Consider the following 21357-nt stretch of genomic DNA (forward strand, 5'->3'; position numbering starts at 1 on the left):
GGGGAATTAAGTTTTGATTATTTTTTTCTGTACCGTGATATTATGTTCTCTCTGGGAAAAAGGAAAAGGGGGGGTTTGAAGAACAGTTCTTGCAGAGACTTTGTCTACAATTGAAGGAAGAAGAAGAGGGAGCCAAAAGATGGAGATGGAGCTTGTTGACACCATGATCATCTTCTCCATGAGCTAATTCTTCACTTAGGGCTTGGATGAGCCCTAAGTTCATGTAACCTAAACCTTTGTTTTTCTTTTCTTGGGGAATTATTAAGTTGTAATTAAATATTTGGCCTTGTGATTTATTTATATATACATGCTTGATTTGACAAATTAGGGCTTGTATTGATTAATTCTTCCATTGAAATCTCCAAGTTGATTGTATGTCTATATATGATTAATTAGGGATTTTATTCTTCATTAGATGTTTGAAAATTAATTCTTCCATTAATTCTATATGAAAATTGCATGTCTATGTGTGATTGATTTAGAATTATACTCTACACTAGATACTTCTTTTAGTTGTGTTTAGTGATGGCCATAGCACGAGACTTAGTTGATACAATTGTAAATTAATTTGATGGATAAAGGCTTAATCTTGATGGGTTGTTCTACAAATTAGCTTATTGTCATTAGGTAATTGTAGTAAAGTAGACAATTTGTGCTTGATTATGTTAATCCATACTTCTAATTACAATTAGTATTATCCTCTTAATTGATGTGTGCTTTTATCGAATACATTTGTGAATGTGTATGGTGGGTTATGACGTAGTCTTGAATGGGTTCTACACTTCAGTTTAATTGTCATTAGGTAAACAATTCATTCTTGATGTTGATAATCTATGCTTACAATTGTGATTTGTGATGATAATGTGACCACATCTATAATTACACTAATAAATTCCCCATTAATTGAAAGCATATGGTTAATTGCATGGGCTTAGTGGTGAATCCTAACCCTAAGACTCTCTTCCTATCTCTTTAATTCTTAGTTTAATGTCATTTCTATTTTCATGCTTTTAATTGAATTTTAGTTTAATCACTCCACCAAAATATTTTTCTCTCACACTCTTTCTCTTCTCTCTTTTACAATCTAATTAGCATTAAAATCAAGTTTAGTCCCAACACGTGTTCAATCCCTTGGGTTCGATCCCTTCTCACTTCATACTACATAGTATAATTGTCTAGCGGTTTACAAATGTAAACTATGATGCCCGCTTGATACCATTTCCAAAACCAAAGTGTTGTGCATTATTTTGTGCACACGCTCGGGTCGCATCATAATTTTGGCGCCGTTGCCGGGGATTGACGGTTTAGTTGGAATTAAATTAGGCATTAAGGCTAATTTGATTATTTTCTTTAAATTACTATTTTCTTACAAATCCCTCTTGTTCAATTAGGTACTTGAAAAGAAGAGGAGCAAGCATTGGATATTGGCACCATTGTGACATTGTTGCTACAGACTTTCGTGAGCTTCCTTGAATTTCTTTTACTATAATTGTTCAATTCTCTACATGCTTGCGAGATAGCCCTTGTCAAGGCTATCACATTGTTTAAATTCTTGTCCAAGCATAAGCCCAAAAGGAGGCTATTACTTTCTTGATAGAAAGCATCGGCCCGTGTGGAGGCAATTTAATTTTGTGCATTAATATAATATGGGAGTATGGGAACATCGTATGTGGAGGTTGTGAATTATTGTTGATTATTGTTGTGGTTTGTTGTTTCTAGGAGAATTCTTCACATTCTTGATTATCCCACATTTAATGGAAAACCAATTCTAAAATCTAGGGCATATGGATAATCTAGGTGAGTATCACCCTCTTAATGGGCATCCACCTCAAGGTATGCATCCATCCTTGAGAATTCCCCATCCTAATGTGTTGCCACAACCCAATCAAGTGCAACAACCTCCAATAATGCCAATCCATCTTCAAGATCATGTAGTGAATCCCCCCAATCATCAATTATCTCTTCGGGATCACTACACTCCCAATGTATACAATGCATCAACATACATCCGGTTGCCAAACTTTCGGGCAACCCATTATGAAATTAAGCCCGCAACCATCCAAATGTGCCCCATTTTCTATGGGGTAAATAATGAAGAACCATATAAACATTTGGATGAGTTTTTGGAAGTTTGTTCAACCGTGAAAATCACGGACCTTCCGGAAGAAGTCTTAAAAATGAAGCTTTTCCCTTTCACTCTTCGGGAAAAGGCTAAATATTGGTTCAATAACTTGAGGGCAAATTCAATCACATCTTGGGCTCAACTACAATATGAATTCCTAAAAAAATTTTACCCCGCAAGTAGAACCGATGCTATGAGAGCTTCTATCCGTGAATTCTCCCAAAATGAGGGAGAACCTTTACATGAAGCATGGGAGCGTTTGAACGATTTGCTACGGAAGTGTCCACATCACGACATTCCTAAGTGGCAATTAGTTCGTTGCTTCTATGAAAGCTTATCCGATACCCAAAAAGGTATGGTTGATGCTTCATGTGGAGGAGCTTATTTGGACAAAAATGAAGACGATGTGTGGCATCTTTTTGATCGCATGAGCGAAAATTCAATGCATCGTTCTTCATCGTCCCGATTTGGCCAAAATTTAAATGAAGGAGGGAAGAAAACCTCCAATCTTTCTCAAATAAATATTTCCATGGCAATTGCCGCTGAGGTCAAAATTCTTACTCAAAGGTTTGATAAATTCTTTTCGAGCCAAAACCCGGCAATTCAAACATCCAACTCTTTTCATTCTCAAAGTGTGATGTGCATGACTTGCTGTAGTTATACTCACAATACTTCCAATTGTCCTCTTGGACAAGTTTTTCCGAGTGAGTATCAAGAACAAGTCAATGCTGTTTTCATTCATCCGGGAAGTAATCCAAATTCTAACTCCTACAATTCTGGATGGAGTGATCCTAACTTTTCTTGGAGAAATCAAGGAGGAGGTATCATTCCTCCTATTCATAAAAATTCCCAAGAAAAGTATGTGCCTCCCCACCTCCGAAATGCAAATTCTCAAGCATACCACTCTCCATCTTATCCTCTTCCAAATGTGAATCAATTCTCTAATTCTCATTCTTCAAATCATCAATCTTATTCTCATCCACCTCAAGAGCCTCCTAGGAATCCCACTTTTGAGGATAAGGTTTTAGAAGCTTTGGGTGATCTTCAAAAGGAAAATCAAGTGTTTCATTCACATTCTCAATCAATTGCAAAACTTGAAGCCCAAATTGGGCAAATGGCTAAATCAATAAAAGAGAAAGGGCCTATTCAACCTGAGATTAACCGAAAGGCATACTCCATTTCCACCTTGAGGAGTGGGAGAAAAATTGATAATAAAGTTGAGAGACCTAGTGAAGTTAGTGTTCCGGTGCAACCAAGTGTTAGCACATTTACCATTCCCAATTCCATTCCTACTTCACTAGGGACAAATGGTCACATTAATGAGCAAATTCCATCATCATCATCTTCCTCCCATGTAGAGAAGTCTTATGAGCCCAAAGCTCCATTTCCACAAGCTTTAAACGCTACTCCATTTTCGAGGCAAGAAGGAAAAATCCATGACATGATGGAAGTTTTTAAACAAGTTAAAATCAACCTTCCTCTTCTTAATGCTATTCAACAAATTCCACCATATGCCAAGTTCTTGAAGGACTTATGTACTCAAAAGAGGAAGAACAAGGGACCAAGCCCAAAGAAAGTACTTCTCACGGAGCAAGTAAGCTCTATCATTAAGCTTAGCACCCCACCTAAGTTCAAAGACCCTGGCGCTCCAACCATCTCTTGTACCATAGGGAACCATGAGGTAAAAAGGGCACTTCTTGACTTAGGGGCTAGTGTTAACGTTATTCCTTACTCCGTGTATCTTCAATTAGGTTTGGGAAATCTTAAGCCAACTTCGGTAGTTATTCAACTCGCCGATAGGTCTACAAAACAACCAAGGGGAATTGTTGAGGACATCCTCATCAAAGTAGACAAATTCTATTTCCCGGTTGATTTTGTTGTGCTTGACACTGAGCCGATTCCCAATCCTACCACTTACATTCCCATCATTTTAGGAAGACCATTTCTTGCCACCGCTAATGCGACAAACAATTGTAGGTCCGGCATTATGGACATCTCTTTTGGCAATATGATGGTTAAGCTTAATGTGTTTAACACGAGCCAACATCCTATCAATGAAGGCGAGTGTTTCATGGTGAATATCTTGGATGAAATTGTTGAAGAAGTCATTCTTTCCATTCCTTCTGAAGATCCTCTTGAGGCATGCCTCTCTCACTTCAACATGGACGCATTTGACATTGAAAACTCCATATATGAAGTGAATTCTCTAATGGATTCCGTAGCCATCTTAGACTTCCCGCCATGGAAAAACTCAAAAGAACCTCTCCCTTCAATCGTAAGTACTCTTTCTTATCAAGAAGAGGAAGAAGTGGTAAGTACGCCAATGGCCAATCCAATTTATGAGGACATTCCTTATAATATTGAGCATGAAGTCATTGAGGCGACCTTAGTGAAGGAGGAGAAAGTGATCAATGTGGAAGTTGACAAAAATGATGAAGAGATTGAGTTTCTTAATAATCTAACCGAGCCTTTGAAAGACATTACCTTGCCAAGTGCAAGGCCGCTCATTATGGACTTTATTTTCAAAACCGTGGATGAGAGGAAACAAATTGCATCTTTCACCATTTCTTTCCAAATCATTCTTTTGAGAGATGAATTTGTTGTTGTGAGAGCGGATCCATTTGGGAAAATAGATAAACGGATCAATGAGGATGTCTCATATCCAGTTTTTGATTCTTTCGACTAGTGAGTCGCCCCAACGTCTTGCTAGAGACGTTAAACACTAATTGTTCGTAGAATTTTCAAAAAAAAAAAAAAAATGCATTTTATTATTATTTTGTTTTCTTTTCCTTTTGTACATTTATGTATTTTTAAATTCAAAAAGAAAAAAAAAAAATTGTTGTGATAGGTAGGATAAGTTGGTATTTGATTTTATTTTAATTTTTAGTAGTATTATTTTAATTTTAATTTTTATATATATTTAATTTTAGTATATATATTTTTCTTTTTAGTTTTACTTAAAAAAAAAAAAAAAAAAAAAAAAAAAAAAAAAAATTAAGTTGGTAAGTGATTTTATTTTAATTTTATTTATTATTATTTTTATTTTTATCTATTTTTCATTTCAGTGTATATATTCTTTTTAGTTATTATTATTATTTTTTATTTATTTATTTTTAGTGTATATATTAAAAAATAAATAAATTAAAAAAAAAAAAAAAAAAAGCAAAAGATGGATCACCATCTTGGCAGAGAGCAACAAAAAAATGTCCCAAGTAGATTGATCCCCCAATCACGTGGATCGATCCCTTTTTACCTATGTCGCCACTTTCTCATTCCACAGTGAAGGGCCAATTTTGTGTCTAAAATTATCGATCCCCTTAACTGATGGATCGAGCCCGTTAGCTTGCCTTCCCATCTCTCTCTCGTCTGCATTCACTGCCAACCCTCAAATCTCTTAACCCAAGTTCTTCAAACCCTCGCTTTCTTCGACCATCCTCTCTATTCGATCCTCTCTGTTCTATCCTCTCTTGCGCCGTGTTGAAGAAGTCGTTCAACGGCGTCGCTGTTGGGTGGTGGGTTATTTCCCGACGATTTTACTTCGCCGTTCTCTGTCGCATCTGGGCTAGCGATCGCCGCTGGGTTTTTCTCCGAGATCGCGGCTGTACAACTTTCCAGAGTCGGCTGGGTCTTTCCGGCGGGTGTGTTAATCGCTGTATTTCTCCGACGAGGTTGGGTCGCCGAGATTACATCACCGCGGCTGGTTTTTCTTTTTCGGCGCGTTTGGCTTAGTTCTCTGGCGTCTGCGGCTGTTGGGTCGCCGAGATTACATCGTCGCGGTTGGTTCGTTCACCGGCTTGTTCGCTTCACCTGCAGTTTAGGCGTTGGGTTGTGGATTTCGCCGACTGTGGGTTACGATTGAGGCTGTTGGGTAGAGATTTCGCCGGCTTGTTCGCTGCGCCGGCGACGCGGCTGTTCGTCTTCCGGCGTCGCCTCTGTTCGTCTTTCTGGCGTCCCATCTGTTCGTTTTCCAGCGATTCGCGGCTGGGTTCATCAAGGATTCGCGGCTGGGTCGTTCTCCGGCGATCTCGGCTAGCACCGGCGATCTGTTTCATCCTCCGACGTTGCGACTGCTTCTTCTTCAGCGATTCCGGCGTCTGGTTCTTCCAACAGCGATCGCGGCGGCTCTTTCCGGCAATTCCGGCTGGGCTTAAATTCCGGCGCTGTTTGAGACTCGCCCTTTATTTTTCCGGCGTTGCAACTGGCTGTTCCCTCCAGCGATTTTGGCTAGATTTTGATTTGGTTTCTTCATCAATTCCGGCGGCTTTTGACTGGGTTTTCTCCGGCAAGTATGTGGGTAAGTGCTGATTTTGGCAAGTTTGGCAAGTTTGTGAGTTGTTAATTGGGTTCCAGATTCCATTTTTTTTTATTTTTTATTTTTTTTATTTTTACATTGATGACTTAAAAAAAAAAAAAAACAGTTGAATTGTTGTTAAAAAAAAAAAAAAAAAGTGCATAAAATTTTGAATTGATGATTTAAAAAAAAAAATATTTGTCATTGAAGTAGGGTTATTGATTTTGGACTACTTCCCATATATTTCAATCTTAAGAAATGACTCGTGTTTCTTCTTCCAAACGTTTCAAACCCTCCAAAGAGACTCCCAAAGTTGTGTGGCGCAACAAACGTCTGGATTTTGAGACTACCTTCGACATTGAAGGTACATTTCGCCACAATGACGCGACTGAATGGGCGGTGTTAGAATTTGAAAGGAGGCGTTTGTCCTGCCTTTTTAGACCAGCTGCAGAGGTTGTCTATCCCCGTATTGTGCACCTGTTTTATCAGAATATGGAATGGTTTAGTGATGCACCGGACATATTAGTTACAACCATTGATGGTGTCCGAATTCACTTTGGTGTCTTGGACATAGCCCAGGCATTAGGGTGTCCACATTTGTGCCCCACTGACTTGCTAGCAGAGAATGGGGAGCTACGTTTTGGCAAATTCTCGAAAAAACCTACTGTGCATTCTATTGTTAAAGATATGTGTGACGGGAAGTATGGTGACAAGAAGAAGAAGAATTGTGCCAGCAAGTCCTCACTACCTAAGGATATGTGGTTTTTTGATCAAGTTCTGAAATGGAATGTTTTTCCAATAGGTCATAAGGTACAGCGGGGACAGGAGTTCTTAATAGCGTTGTATGCTACCCACACTGGAACATGGTTTTCTGTTCCAGCTTTCGTCTTTAACCAGATGCATAAATACTGGAAGCATTTAGTGGCGAGTGGGGATCCAAATGCGAAAAAATGGAAACTTCCGTTTCCGTATCTTATTACCCAGCTCCTTGTCCTTCGGCGCTTCGTGGTTGATAATGATGAGATCTCTGAGGCTCCACGGGTGACTTTTAGGCTAGCACAGTGGAACTTAAGCCTTTCTCATATGCCTAGTGCCAAGAAGGAAGGTGATGGCAAGGTAGCAGGTACTAAAGAGGACGTGAATACCCTGGTTGAGGACGTTATTGGGAGGTCTGAGGAGCAGATTGCTGATGGTGCTACTTATGAGATAGCACCGGCTGTGTCACCACATGCAAAGGAGTCTGCAGGGGTGACTAGGGCAGAGTTCAATGCCATTGTGGGGGCAGTTGAGGACCGAGTTGGCTGAATCTCGAGAGCAGCATAGAGTCGAGCATGCTGAGCTTATACAGCAGCACACCACTACCCAGCGCATGCTACGAGATATATATGAGATTGTTTCATCGAGTCTGCCACGCACTTCCACATTGCCACCTGATGCATGATTTCTTTTGTCTATTTTAAGCTGTTCAGATTTTTTGCAAAGTATCATTCCGTCTTGCTAGAGACGTTAAACTTAGCCCATTATTTATTTATTTATTTATTTTCTAGGTTGTATATACATGTTTTTTTTCTTTATTTCTTTTAAAATAAAATTAAAAAAAAAAAAACAAAACAAAGCAAACAAAAAAAATAATAATAATAAAAAAAAAAAAATTTCAAAAATATGTGTTCCCGTTATGCCCTTCTGCTTAGTTATGCATGTTTTCATCTTTTACAAAGAGCTTGATATCATATCTCTTTACATCTTATTCTATATTGTTTTAGAATGTATGCTTTACTTATCCCATTTGATATTTGATGTGAGTTGCTAGTGTGGCTTTTCTAGTAGGTTTTTGCATCCAAGTTTAGGGGAGACCTCTTTCATCATGGATCATTGCCGGGCGTCATTAACTTTTGCTATCACGGTATACTCTTTCCATTTCTTTCATTGTTCTCATTGCACATTGAGGACAATGTGCAGTTTAAGTTTGGGGGTAAGGTAGCCTTGTTACATTCTACTTTAAGTTGAGCTTTAAATGCATGATTGAGATTTGAGATGTATTTGGCAATGATTTTGAACTTTTGAAGCATAGTACTTTTAAAAAACAAGTTGTTAAAGTCTAATACTTCTTGTATGCTATAGGATGCCATTTAGGGGTAAATTTTTAATTTTTGATATCATGTTTGGTCTTGTGGTACACATCATCTTGTTGGTTGAAAATGCTTTGAGAGTTGATTCTAGAATTCTACACTTGCACTTGCGCACACTAGCATTCAATTTGTGGGGTACATGCTTAGTTGATTATTGTCTTGGTTTATCCCAATTGAGCTAGTATGCTTTGGAAGCTTTCATTCTTGATAAAATGACCTTGCAAAGAAAAAAAATAAAAGCACTCACCAAAGGTGAGGAAAAAAAAAAAAACTGCATTCTTTCAACATGTCAACTGATTAAAAAGGAAGACAATGAAAGAATGTAAGATGTATGATTAGTTTGAGTTCGTAGCCTAGTCATTCCGAGTCATTACGCCCTTAGGAGTGTCTTTACACTTAACGCCCTAAGACCATCTGGTTTGGGAGTCGTTGGCTCAACGCTTGTTACATGGGGTGAGTAGAGAGCTTAAGGAACTTGGACATTGCACATGGTCATACATATATATATATAAAATTGATGAAATCAAATAAAAAAAAAAAATGTTTGATTGAATAACAAGGTTCATTCAATGTCTTGATGTCTGGTACTATATCTGTATGCTAGTTTGAGGGTAAGGCTATGCCATTACTTTGATTTGCTATGATAGCAACACATTTTGATGCCGGTTCACTAAAAAAGGATGATAAAATTGATTCAATTTGCATGATTAACTTGCTTGATGTGTGGAGGACCATTTTTGCTTACATGATGTTGAAATATTGAGAATAGCTTAGAAATGGCAGAAATTTGCATACTTGAAGTAGTATACTTTAAACACTTATTTGATATGTGTCGTTACTTCTCAAGTAAGAAAGAGCTGTTAATGTTTGTGGGTACCATTTCTGAAAACCTTCACGAGACTTCACTCGTCCACTAGGGGTAACCTAGGGGTTTAAAAGGCTTGTTGCATATGCTAAATGCAACCGTGATCCCTACGAAAGTGGTGTTATCTTTATTTGCTTAATTAGTTCATAGTTGTATATATGTTTGTTTCATTTCCATGTTGTAGTTCATTGCTAGGGACTAGCAATATCTAAGTTTGGGGGTGTGATAAGTGCTTAAATGTTGCACATTTCAGCACCTAAGTTAGGGTATTTCAGTCTTTGCATCTATCTTAAGTTTATGTTTTAGTCCTAATTTATGTTTATGTGTATTTCAGGGCAATAAAGTTAAAATGAGCTAAGAACGGTCCAATTAAGCCTTTTTGGAGTTAAGCAAAGATTTTCAGAAAATGGCACAAAGCGGTCAATCTCGGGCCTTTGATGATGTTCCCAAAGATGGAGAAGCAAACCAAATAGCCCAGGGCAAAAATGGAGCTGAATAAGGCTTAAAGGAATTTTCCAACTCTGGGGGATCGATCCCCCAGGGTGGGGGATCAATCCCTCAGGACTTGGCAACATTGCATATTTTTATTTTAATGTTTGGGCTTATTTTGTAACCTAGTGGGCTTTAATAGGTTTATTACTTAAGCCCAGTGAGGCCCATTGTTTTTAGGGTTAGTATTTATTAGTTTAGTGATTTATTATTTGGGGAATTAAGTTTTGATTATTTTTTTCTGTACCGTGATATTATGTTCTCTCTGGGAAAAAGGAAAAGGGGGGGTTTGAAGAACAGTTCTTGCAGAGACTTTGTCTACAATTGAAGGAAGAAGAAGAGGGAGCCAAAAGATGGAGATGGAGCTTGTTGACACCATGATCATCTTCTCCATGAGCTAATTCTTCACTTAGGGCTTGGATGAGCCCTAAGTTCATGTAACCTAAACCTTTGTTTTTCTTTTCTTGGGGAATTATTAAGTTGTAATTAAATATTTGGCCTTGTGATTTATTTATATATACATGCTTGATTTGACAAATTAGGGCTTGTATTGATTAATTCTTCCATTGAAATCTCCAAGTTGATTGTATGTCTATATATGATTAATTAGGGATTTTATTCTTCATTAGATGTTTGAAAATTAATTCTTCCATTAATTCTATATGAAAATTGCATGTCTATGTGTGATTGATTTAGAATTATACTCTACACTAAATACTTCTTTTAGTTGTGTTTAGTGATGGCCATAGCATGAGACTTAGTTGATACAATTGTAAATTAATTTGATGGATAAAGGCTTAATCTTGATGGGTTGTTCTACAAATTAGCTTATTGTCATTAGGTAATTGTAGTAAAGTAGGCAATTTGTGCTTGATTATGTTAATCCATACTTCTAATTACAATTAGTATTATCCTCTTAATTGATGTGTGCTTTTATCGAATACATTTGTGAATGTGTATGGTGGGTTATGACGTAGTCTTGAATGGGTTCTACACTTTAGTTTAATTGTCATTAGGTAAACAATTCATTCTTGATGTTGATAATCTATGCTTACAATTGTGATTTGTGATGATAATGTGACCACATCTATAATTACACTAATAAATTCCCCATTAATTGAAAGCATATGGTTAATTGCATGGGCTTAGTGGTGAATCCTAACCCTAAGACTCTCTTCCTATCTCTTTAATTCTTAGTTTAATGTCATTTCTATTTTCATGCTTTTAATTGAATTTTAGTTTAATCACTCCACCAAAATATTTTTCTCTCACACTCTTTCTCTTCTCTCTTTTACAATCTAATTAGCATTAAAATCAAGTTTAGTCCCAACACGTGTTCAATCCCTTGGGTTCGATCCCTTCTCACTTCATACTACATAGTATAAGTGTCTAGCGGTTTACAAATGTAAACTATGATGCCCGCTTGATACCATTTCCAAAACCAAAGTGTTGTGCATTATTTTGTGCACACGCTCGGGTCGCATCACAGCCCTAGGGGAAACCAAGCCCACAACGGATTATAGGGCAAAGGTATACTTCTATAAAAGGAAAAAGAGAGAGAATGTGAGAGGATTCTGTTTCAAGTGTAAGAAGATCATTTCTTAATATAAAGAACCATTTTCTTGCATCTTCAAATGATTCATCAAATTTTATAGTTATTCAATATTTTTTTTTATGCTAACAAGATCAATTACTCTTCATTTGTGAAATCTTTCACTCTTACTTACAAAGATGCATATGAAACCCTAATATGTGAGAGAAGAGAAAGTTAATACAAAATAGAGAAAGAGTTAAGAGAGTCGAGAAGTAAGAGAAAAAGAGAGGTTAACAAATCCCAAAAAAGAAAAAAAAAAAATTGATTTTGGTGACAAAACCTCAACAAAATTGCTTTAAAATAATCCAAAAGTTCGAAAAAGAATAGTCACCAAATTTAAAACTTAATTGCTAATAAGTGACCCTTAATTTGGTCAAAAATACTAAATTTAAGAGGACGAAATCGTCCCTTGAAAGTTGAAACTCTATGGGGATCTCATCTCTCTCTCCTTCCTTGTTAATCTCCGCCTCTACATAAATCAAACTAATAATAAACCAAAGTAATCTAAAAAGAATATTAAGATTCATTAGACTAGTTGGTTCAATTCACTGTATTATAGCGTTTAGTAAAAAGTGTTTATTTAATAGCTTGTTTAAATTCAAGACATATTGATGGGTTCTGTCTGCTAGTGTTTTTTGTTTTTTTTATGAAGAAACACATTCATGTTGACAGTGGCAGAGCCATGAATTTCCTTTAGCGGGGGCAACAATAAACAAAAATATGATAAGAAAATTTGAACCAAAATAAAAACATAGCAAAGGAGGGGTCTTTTCTAAATATTGATTTGTAAAAATTTTGTGAGACTCAATTGAGGAGGAAAAAAAAAGAGCAATACTTAGGTCCTCACTAGTGAGGATCGATACCATCCTCACTAGTGATGTGGACCAATAATAAATCACATCTCTGTGAAAAAAAGTCTTTTTTTTTTTTTTTTCGAAAATTTTGATGGATAGTAAGTTAGAAAATGGGGGCTCTTTTTTTTTTTTCGAAAATTTTGATGGATAGTAAGTTAGAAAATGGGGGCTCTTTTTAAATTTTGAAAGGCTTTTAAAAGATTTTTGTGGCATTATTAGGGGTTTAGGGGGGGCATTTTAGAATTATTAAAATTCTAGTATGAAAATTACTAAAAATGGAAAAGTTCGGAACCTAGTGTGGCTCCGCCACTGTTGATGGATTCAAACAATGTAATATAATCACCTTAAGGATGACCGTAGAGGATAGTGATTAATAATTGGAATCATGATATCAATTACTCCTATGAAGGGTTTAGATCAAACTCAAGATTGTATCGCAAATAGTAAAAACGGTGCGTTATCTCTTTACTAAAGTCATTATGTTTTATCTAATATATTCATCACAGCCGTCAACACTAAGCCCATCAAAGGAGTCATATTTATATTTTTTTTAATCACTTTATAACAATTTTGTTTAGTTTTTGTCACTAACTTATAATTTTTCAAAAAACAATAAATAATGTAAGATACCAAAATATGTTAATTGGAATATAGGGGGAGACGAAAAGATCTTACCATAACTGGGTAGTTGTGGTATTTGAAAAACTAATTATTAATTTTTAAACTTAGTTTTAGAGGTATCATTTCCTTTAAGATTAGAGTGCAATTGTATAAAACTGAAGTGAAGTGCGATTATCACCTAATAATATAATTTAACTCTTTACAGGCTAAAGAAAGGCATACTAATATTATAATTCTTCTAAACAAAAAAGAATTATAGTAAAATGAATGCATTAAAGTCGGAATTTCAAGTGCTGATAAATGAAGTTTTGGTCAATTAATCAATTTATGATTATTTTTCTCCCTTTTCTGTCATTAGTTATGTTTCATAAATCTAATTATAAACAAAAAGTGATTTTTACATCCATATAAATTGAACGTTGAAATTTAATCCTAAGTTTGATTTTTTTATTTTATTATAAAATACCATAGAATAAATAACTACAATATTCCACATATACTTAATACACTAACTAAATATGATTCAAATATTTACTATTATTAATTGAAACTGAACATTGAAATTAATCTTTCTCCTTAAATATATTAGTACTAATTGAATGGTTATATAAAAAAAGAAAATAGGCACTTTACTTTATGTTTTGAAATAATTTACATGACATTACAAATACCTAACTGATTCTGAAAAATAAATACCTAGTGATGAATGTCAGAATTGGAAGTGTTGATAAATGAAATTTTGATGCTGATCAATTTATCTTCTTCTTTTTTTTTTTTTTTTTTTAATTAAACATAAACAAGATATTTTTTAAAACCATATCCCTAAAAATTGAACTTTGAATTTGAAAAAGTGCATAAAATGAAAATACACTACTACTTTTAACTTCAATATTCAAAGCATCCAAAATACCTTAAATAAATATGCTTTTGATATTTATTATTATTAATTGATACTAAACTTTGAAAATCACTATTTCTCTTTAAATATATTAGTTCTAATTGAATGCTTGTAGAAAAAGAAAATAAACTATTTATAATATTTTGTTTTAATTATATTTTATATATAGGAAAATAATTTTAAATAAATAAAAATTTGAAAATTTTCAATTACAAAATAATAATAATAATAATAATAATAATAATTCATTTTTCCTCTTTCATGAATTGTTTATTTTCCCGCTTTCTAATTAAACCATGAATTGAAGTAACATGGCTCCTATTATTTTGTATAAGTTTTGACATTAATCTTTTTTTTTTAAAAAAAAAAAAAAAACATTGAAGATCAATCATATTTTTAGAGATTTCTATTAAACAATATTAACATTAAGAACTTTTTAAAAAACAAATTCAAAACTAACCCTAAATTGTTTCCTGCCAAACTACCCTAGCGACTACAATTAGAACCGATCAGAACCCTTCCTCTATTTTTCTCTCTCTTCCTTTTTTAAAATGTGCATTAATATATATATATATATATATATATATATATCACTGTATATGCATTTAGTTCTGCAACATTTTTATGCATACTAGTTAGCCTCTTTTAGTCCATGACCATTTGTATCATAAAATCTCTCACATATATATATGGTTAAGAATCCCATCAATTATGTATACCATGATATTGTTCTATATGTGTGATTAATTAGTAATTAAACCAGTATGAATTACTAACCGTCGTAAAAATACAAAAAAAAAATATATATATATATATATATATGTTGGGAAACGTGTAAATTTTAAAAACTTTTCGAGGGATTTTGATTCATAAATCTTGATTCATCACATAGAGACAAGTTTTATGCAAAAATAAAAATATGATGTATCATTCAATTAATAAATTGAATACTTACATCAAAGGTCTGAGTAAACCTTTAAATCTTTCCTCTAAAGTGAATGTTCTCACTTATTGTAGATCCCTTAGCAAGATGCCTTCTCTTTGGATCTCCATCTTCTTGGTAATTGTTTTGCCTTTATGAATCACTCATAAGCCTCCATGAATGACCTTGGAAAACTAGACTTGTGGGAGCCTCCATTAGATGAGAACATAAACCCTAATTTTCTAGAGAGAGAAAATAAATTCCTTTTTCCTTCTTCTAAAAATCATCCCCAAAATATACATAGACCATGTATATTTATAGGCAACATAAAGGTAAAGAAAAGGAAACAACGAATCCTTCTCAATCTCTAATTTACATGTCTCAAATCTAATATGATTCCAATATCAAGTTGGGCTATGAGTGAGAATCCATTGGGCCTATTATTTTATTGGCTACAATGAATTAATAATTGGCCCGGCTCATGGACCCAATTCAATTAATTCATAAATTAATTTCTACTCCACTAAAAGAAATTAATTGAACTCCAATTAAATAATAAATAACCTCTAAGTCAATATTACACTTTGACCCCTCTATATATAATTAGTTATCGGATAAATAAAGCCATCAATCCGACTACTTAATTAATATATTTATTTTGGTACCTTTGATTATTTCTGACTCAATCACAATAAAACATTTGTTTGACAAAAAATAATAATTTAAATAAATAAATATATAATAAATCATTTTGTCTAAAAACACACGAAGGCCTTCGAATTTACTTTGTGATCAACCATAATCAATACAAAATAAATACAAGTAGCAATGATGCAAATATTGAAAATATAACCATCTAACTATTAATTACATAACTACCCAAAGTGTCGGTCTAAGGATTCCGAAGAATCCGCCAAACAAATCAAAGTAATTATTAATTAATAAAAGAGATTATACTTTTCTCATGCTTAAGAGTCAAATGCCATAACGGTGATAGGAAGCAATTGCATACGACGGCTCTCGCAATATATCTCAACCTAACGCGGATTCAGTTCAAGTCTTAATTAATTATGAGTCCATCCATAATTACTGACTATGAACAATTTATGATTACTATTTATATATCATGCATTGATTGTCATCACATACATATATATAAATATCTCTTGTAATCAAATTGACACTATCAATTCTATAATAAATTGAAATATAATACATTGAATTCACCAATTGTATAAAACATAAATATTTCAGAAACGTCGGGAACATAGTCACTTTAATCCAAACAGGAATTTGCAATGTTAGGGCATATAAATCCCAACAATATACACACAAATTAAGCCACATTAATTTAACCTCACCGGACGCTCTCTCTACTGCATTCTAGTGAAACAAATATATACAAGTACGAGTTGTGATGATGGCCCAACAAGAGATAGGAACTGTAGGCCAACTGTTGCACTTTATCTCCAAAAGCCCACCAGCCCATAAATAATTTCCTTTGTTTATAATTGCATCTCAATACAACAAAAATTTGAGTCAAATTCAAATAATTTCCCAAACACTTGTATTCTAGAAATTTCTCTAGAATATCATAGTATGCATTTGCTGCATTCAGTTTTTTACATCTTTCTAAGCCATCTCTTATTTATTTTGGGCTACAGTTATTCTGGGATACAGTGTTTTGAGCCACAAAAATTAAAAAATTAAAAAGAAGGCGGGCTCACACAAGGCAGTCACCAATCGCCAATTGGGTGGCCGTTTTTGGCGACCCATTTCGCGATCCAAAAAATGGGACCCATATTTTGGAGACTCCATTGGACTAATCCAATCGCCAGAAAAAAGGCAAAATCTTTAACAAGAGGCCCGTTGGAGCTGCTTTTAAGTCTTCAATTGTATTAAAGGGGCCCATTCACCTTGATAGAATTGCATTGAAAATTGTTGAAATGTCTGTATTTTCAATTGTCATTTTTTTTTTAATTTATTTTATTTTATATAGGAGTCTTTGAAAGATAATTTTGATTTAAATAATTTCCCCAAAACTTCTATTTTAGAAATTTGTCTAGAATATCATAGTATGCATTTGCTGCATTTAGTTTTCAACATCTTTTTTAGCCATCTCTTGTTTACAATCAGACTTGCTGTGTTGGCGGAAGTAAACTAGCTCTAGCTCTGTCCTAACAAATCTCTTAAGCTTGTTAAAGGTACATGCCCAAGTGTTGTCTCTTTTAGTTTCTTTAATAGTAACACTTGTAGTTCTTTGTACGTCATTCGCTGAAATTTGCTCTGTATTTAGGGAAAAAGGTAGCTAGTGAGCTGAAAATGGAATGTGCCACTGCCATTGTTTCCGCTTTCCTGACAAAGATTGCAGAGAAACTTACAGGGTGCTGCTTCACATACGTGGGGCGTCAAATTGGTTATGTGGACTACAAGAAAAATTTGGAGAGTCTTGATGCTAAAGTGGAGGATCTTAGAGGCGTGAAACAGAAGATCCAAGGAATAGCCACTACTGCGGAGAACAATGGAGCTGTTTCGGATTGGCTAACAAAAGCCAAAAAAATGGAGGACGACGTGCAAAAATTATTGGTAGACAGCAAGTCATGTTTCCATGTTTGTTCTATGTATCGGCTTAGTAAGGATGGTAAGAAGTTGTTGCCAGATCTTTCTCAGCTACTAGTTGCTGGCGGCCAGCTGTTTCGTTGTGCAGTTGGATGCCCTCCTTGCTGGTACACAGCTACCACACCTTTTGAGCTCTTCGAATCGAGAGGATCGGTTCATAAACAGATCATCGAGGTGTTGAAAGATGATAAGATTTATACAATTGGGATACACGGAATGCCTGGCACTGGAAAGACGAGAATGGCACTAGAAATTGCCAAACAAGCTAAAACAGAGAATCTTTTTGATGAGGTCGCTATGGCAGTCTTCTCCCAAAATCCAGAATTAGAAAAAATTCAAAAAGAAATTGGAGGGTGTTTAAAGTTGAAATTCGAAACAGATACCAAAGATGGCAGAAAGGAGAAGCTGTGGGAAAAAATTCCTTGTAATAATAGATGATATTTGGAATGATAATACAACGTTGGACCAAATAGGAATCCCACCGAGCGATAAACATATGAAGGGTTGCAAAGTCTTGTTCACCTCTCGGGAAAAAGGTGTGTGGAATAATATGGGGGTTCAAAAAGACTTCAAAATTGAACTTCTAACCGAAAATGAATCGTGGGGCCTGTTTCAGAAAGCAGTGGGATATGTTATTGAATTAACTAATGAAATTGAATCTGTTGCTAGAGAAGTGTGTAGAAAGTGTTATGGTTTGCCCTTGGCAATACTTGTCGTTGGTGCAGCACTGAAGAATCAGAAACGAAAGTATAGGTGGGATGTTGCACTTGGACAATTGAAAAATTGCAAGGGAGAGAAAATCGATGGAGTGAACAAAAAATTGTTTTCACGCATAAAGTGGAGCTTCGAGTATCTAAAGCAGAGAGATGATATGTTATACTCATGCCTTTTGTATTGTTCTTTGTTTTCAGAGGATGCTGAGATTCCCATTGATGACTTGTTGATGTATGGAGTGGGAACGAGGTTTCTCGAGGGCAATTTGGAAACAATAAAAAAAGCAAGAGATACAACACTTGTGCTGGTCGATATCCTGAAGGAATCACATTTGTTATTAGATGGTAAAAACAAGTACTTCGTTAAAATGCACGACGCCATTCGAGCTGTTGCCATCTCAATTGCATCAAAAGAAAAGGGATTTCTAGCAAAAACAGGTGTCTCAAAGTGGCCGGATGGAGATGAGTACAAATCCCGCCGGGTAATCTCATTGATATCCCAAAATATTTATGAGCTTCCGAGTGAGATAGAATGTTCAAAACTACGCACCTTGGTATTGGAATGCGACGAGGACCGTAAACCACAAGTTCCAGACAGTTTTTTTAAAGGAATGAAAAAACTTGAAGTTTTAGATTTGTGTTGCGTGAAGCTGCCATCATCACCTCTAAATCTGGTTAACCTTCGGATGTTGCGTCTCTATGATTGTGAGCAGGTGAACTTGGCTTTTCTCAAGGAACTAAGAAATCTTGAGATACTAAGCATTAATGATTATGATCTGAAAGAGGTAGCTGTGGAGGTAGGACAGTTGACTAACTTGCAGTGGTTGGATTTGAGCCGCTGTAGACAGCTTAAGATCGTTCCATCGGGTGTCATAGAAAGTCTATTTAAAATTGAGGAACTGTACATTCCACATGATTTTGGGGAATGGGGGTTTGAAGGGAATGCAAGGCTTGATGAACTTAATTCACTGAAAGGCTTAACCACTTTACAAATTCACATAGGAGATGGCATGCTACTGCCCAATGAGCTCTGCTTTAAGTCCTTGAACAGATTCAAAATATCAGTTGGGAGGACTAAGGGTTTTGGGTATGATGAAGAAGACTTAGGAGCACGGATGTTGAAACTTGATGATATTAGTATAAGGAAGGAGTTCAATATTTTGATTGAGAATGCGGAAGCACTTTTTTTACAGAATGTGGAAGGTTTAAAGAATGTGCTTCAATGTGGAGATGGAAAAGGGTTTCTGGATTTGAAATATCTTAGAATCGAGGACTCTAGTGACATGGAACATCTACTTGGCAGTCCAAAATGGAATTTTCAAAGTCACGGTGCTTTCAACAGATTAAGTGTGTTAGGTATTACACGTTGTGGAATGAAATTTCTCTTCAACGCATCCATGGCAAGAGCTCTTCCACAACTCCAAGAATTACGAATACGGGGATGCGAAATCATGGAAGAAATAATTCTAGATGATGATGAGGAAGTAATGAATAATGTTACTTTTCATCAATTAAAGAAAATGGAGTTGTACAGACTACCAAACCTCGTAAGCATATGCTGCACCAATAGGAAGAAAACGTCAAGCACGGATTGCAATACTTCCGACCTTGCACAAGCTTTCTTTAATGAAAAGGTATGCTCTTTTGCTCAAAACATATTTTATTCATATACCACTTGGAAGTATACTTCTTGTACATAATTAATTAGCCTATTTCAAAAACTGGTATATGCCTTTGGAGTCTCACTTCTCATTCTCTGAATTTTTCACCCTCCAGCATCAAAAGTTTGGGCCTTGGGGCACCATTGGTGTGTTTGGAATCACTATCATTGCTTATATAATACAATACCATGTGAATGTCTAAACAATCTATCTATATATATATCTATATCAATGTCAATATCAATATTAATATCTATATTTATATTTGTATCTATATCTATATCTATACTATTTTATTATTCGAAGTAAAAAGAGTTTTAGTATTTCAGAATTTCATTTATTAATATAAAAAATATTAATTAATTAATTAATATAAAAAAAGTTTTAAAAGAATTTCTATAGAACTCTAACATAAATTCTCTATATATTATGAGTTTTTATTTTTATTTTTAATTAATATAAAATATAAAATAAAAAACTCAAATTACATATTTATTAATTAATATAAAAGAGTTTATATAAAACTCTAACACAAATTATCATACTAATATTAAAAGTACAGTTTCACTATTTCAGTATTTATTTATTTATATAAAAAATATTTATTAATTAACATAAAAAAAATTTATTAATTAATATAAAAAAGATTTTTAAAGGATTTCTATAGAAATCTAACAGAAATTTCTATACAACTTATATTATAAGTTGTTTAGAACAATTTCTATAAAACTCAAATTACCTGTTTATTATGAGTTTTATATTTTCTTATAAGAGTTTCTATAAAACTCAAATAACCTATTTATTATTTTATTTTTTAAAAAGAGTTTCATTTATTTGTTGAATATTATTCATTGGAAAAATAAATATTAGTGAATTGTAATAAAAAATAGTCTTGATTTTGATATTGTTTTAGGAGTTTGAAAATATATTGCGACAAGTTATATTCATTGATCATTAATAAGTATATCAGTGTGATTATTTTAAAGAATTAAATTTTAACTACTATTTCAAAAAATAATTATTTACTTACTTTGTTGAATATTAATTTTAAATTAAATTTTACTCACCTACAATGCACTTATTGTTTTACTAGTTAGTAGAAAAAGGGCACATGGCAAAAGTGGCAATGTGAAATCTCACCCACTTTATTGGTGAGATACTGTGATTTAAAAATTATAAAGATTAGCATAGAAAAAATTAAAATTAAAATTAAAGAGCTTATCTTTTAAGCGTGCAATTATATTATTACAATAATTACATATGCTAATTTTAAATGAATGGATAATTCAACATGCTCCATTATTATTATTATTATTATTATTATTATTATTTTAAATGAATGGATAATTCAACTGAAATTTATATTTTGTTTTCTTGCTTTTGGTTATTACTAGGATTCCTTCAAATGAGCGCACATACACTACGTAAACAGTTTATGAAATTTCAGTTGCTCCATTTTGAAGGAAGAAAACCATGTGATTAAGTCAAGTTGTAGACATAATTTTCACACACACATATATATATATATATATATGTTGATAGTTGGGAAGCATTGGATTAATAAGTCCTCCTAGAGCTA

The 21357-nt window shown here is 34.2% G+C and overlaps 1 protein-coding gene and 1 pseudogene across 1 annotated transcript in view; one reads left to right on the forward strand and one right to left on the reverse strand.

Annotated features, from left to right (window-relative positions):
- LOC132304984 (uncharacterized) overlaps positions 1 to 21357 on the forward strand; it is a 79849-nt gene that overhangs the window by 50202 nt on the left and 8290 nt on the right. Inside the window, exons 3-4 of the mRNA XM_059802678.1 lie at positions 16922 to 16989; positions 17082 to 19751. Coding sequence (XP_059658661.1) covers positions 17793 to 19751 — 1959 coding nt within the window. The 5' untranslated portion in view covers positions 16922 to 16989; positions 17082 to 17792. The remainder of the gene's footprint in view (positions 1 to 16921; positions 16990 to 17081; positions 19752 to 21357) is intronic.
- LOC132305914 (small nucleolar RNA R71) lies at positions 2321 to 2419 on the reverse strand (annotated as a pseudogene).

Source organism: Cornus florida, unplaced genomic scaffold, assembly GCF_030987335.1.
Source record: "Cornus florida cultivar Cherokee Brave unplaced genomic scaffold, ASM3098733v1 CherokeeBrave_3.0.0_Hap2_Chr04, whole genome shotgun sequence".
NCBI lineage: Eukaryota > Viridiplantae > Streptophyta > Magnoliopsida > Cornales > Cornaceae > Cornus > Cornus florida.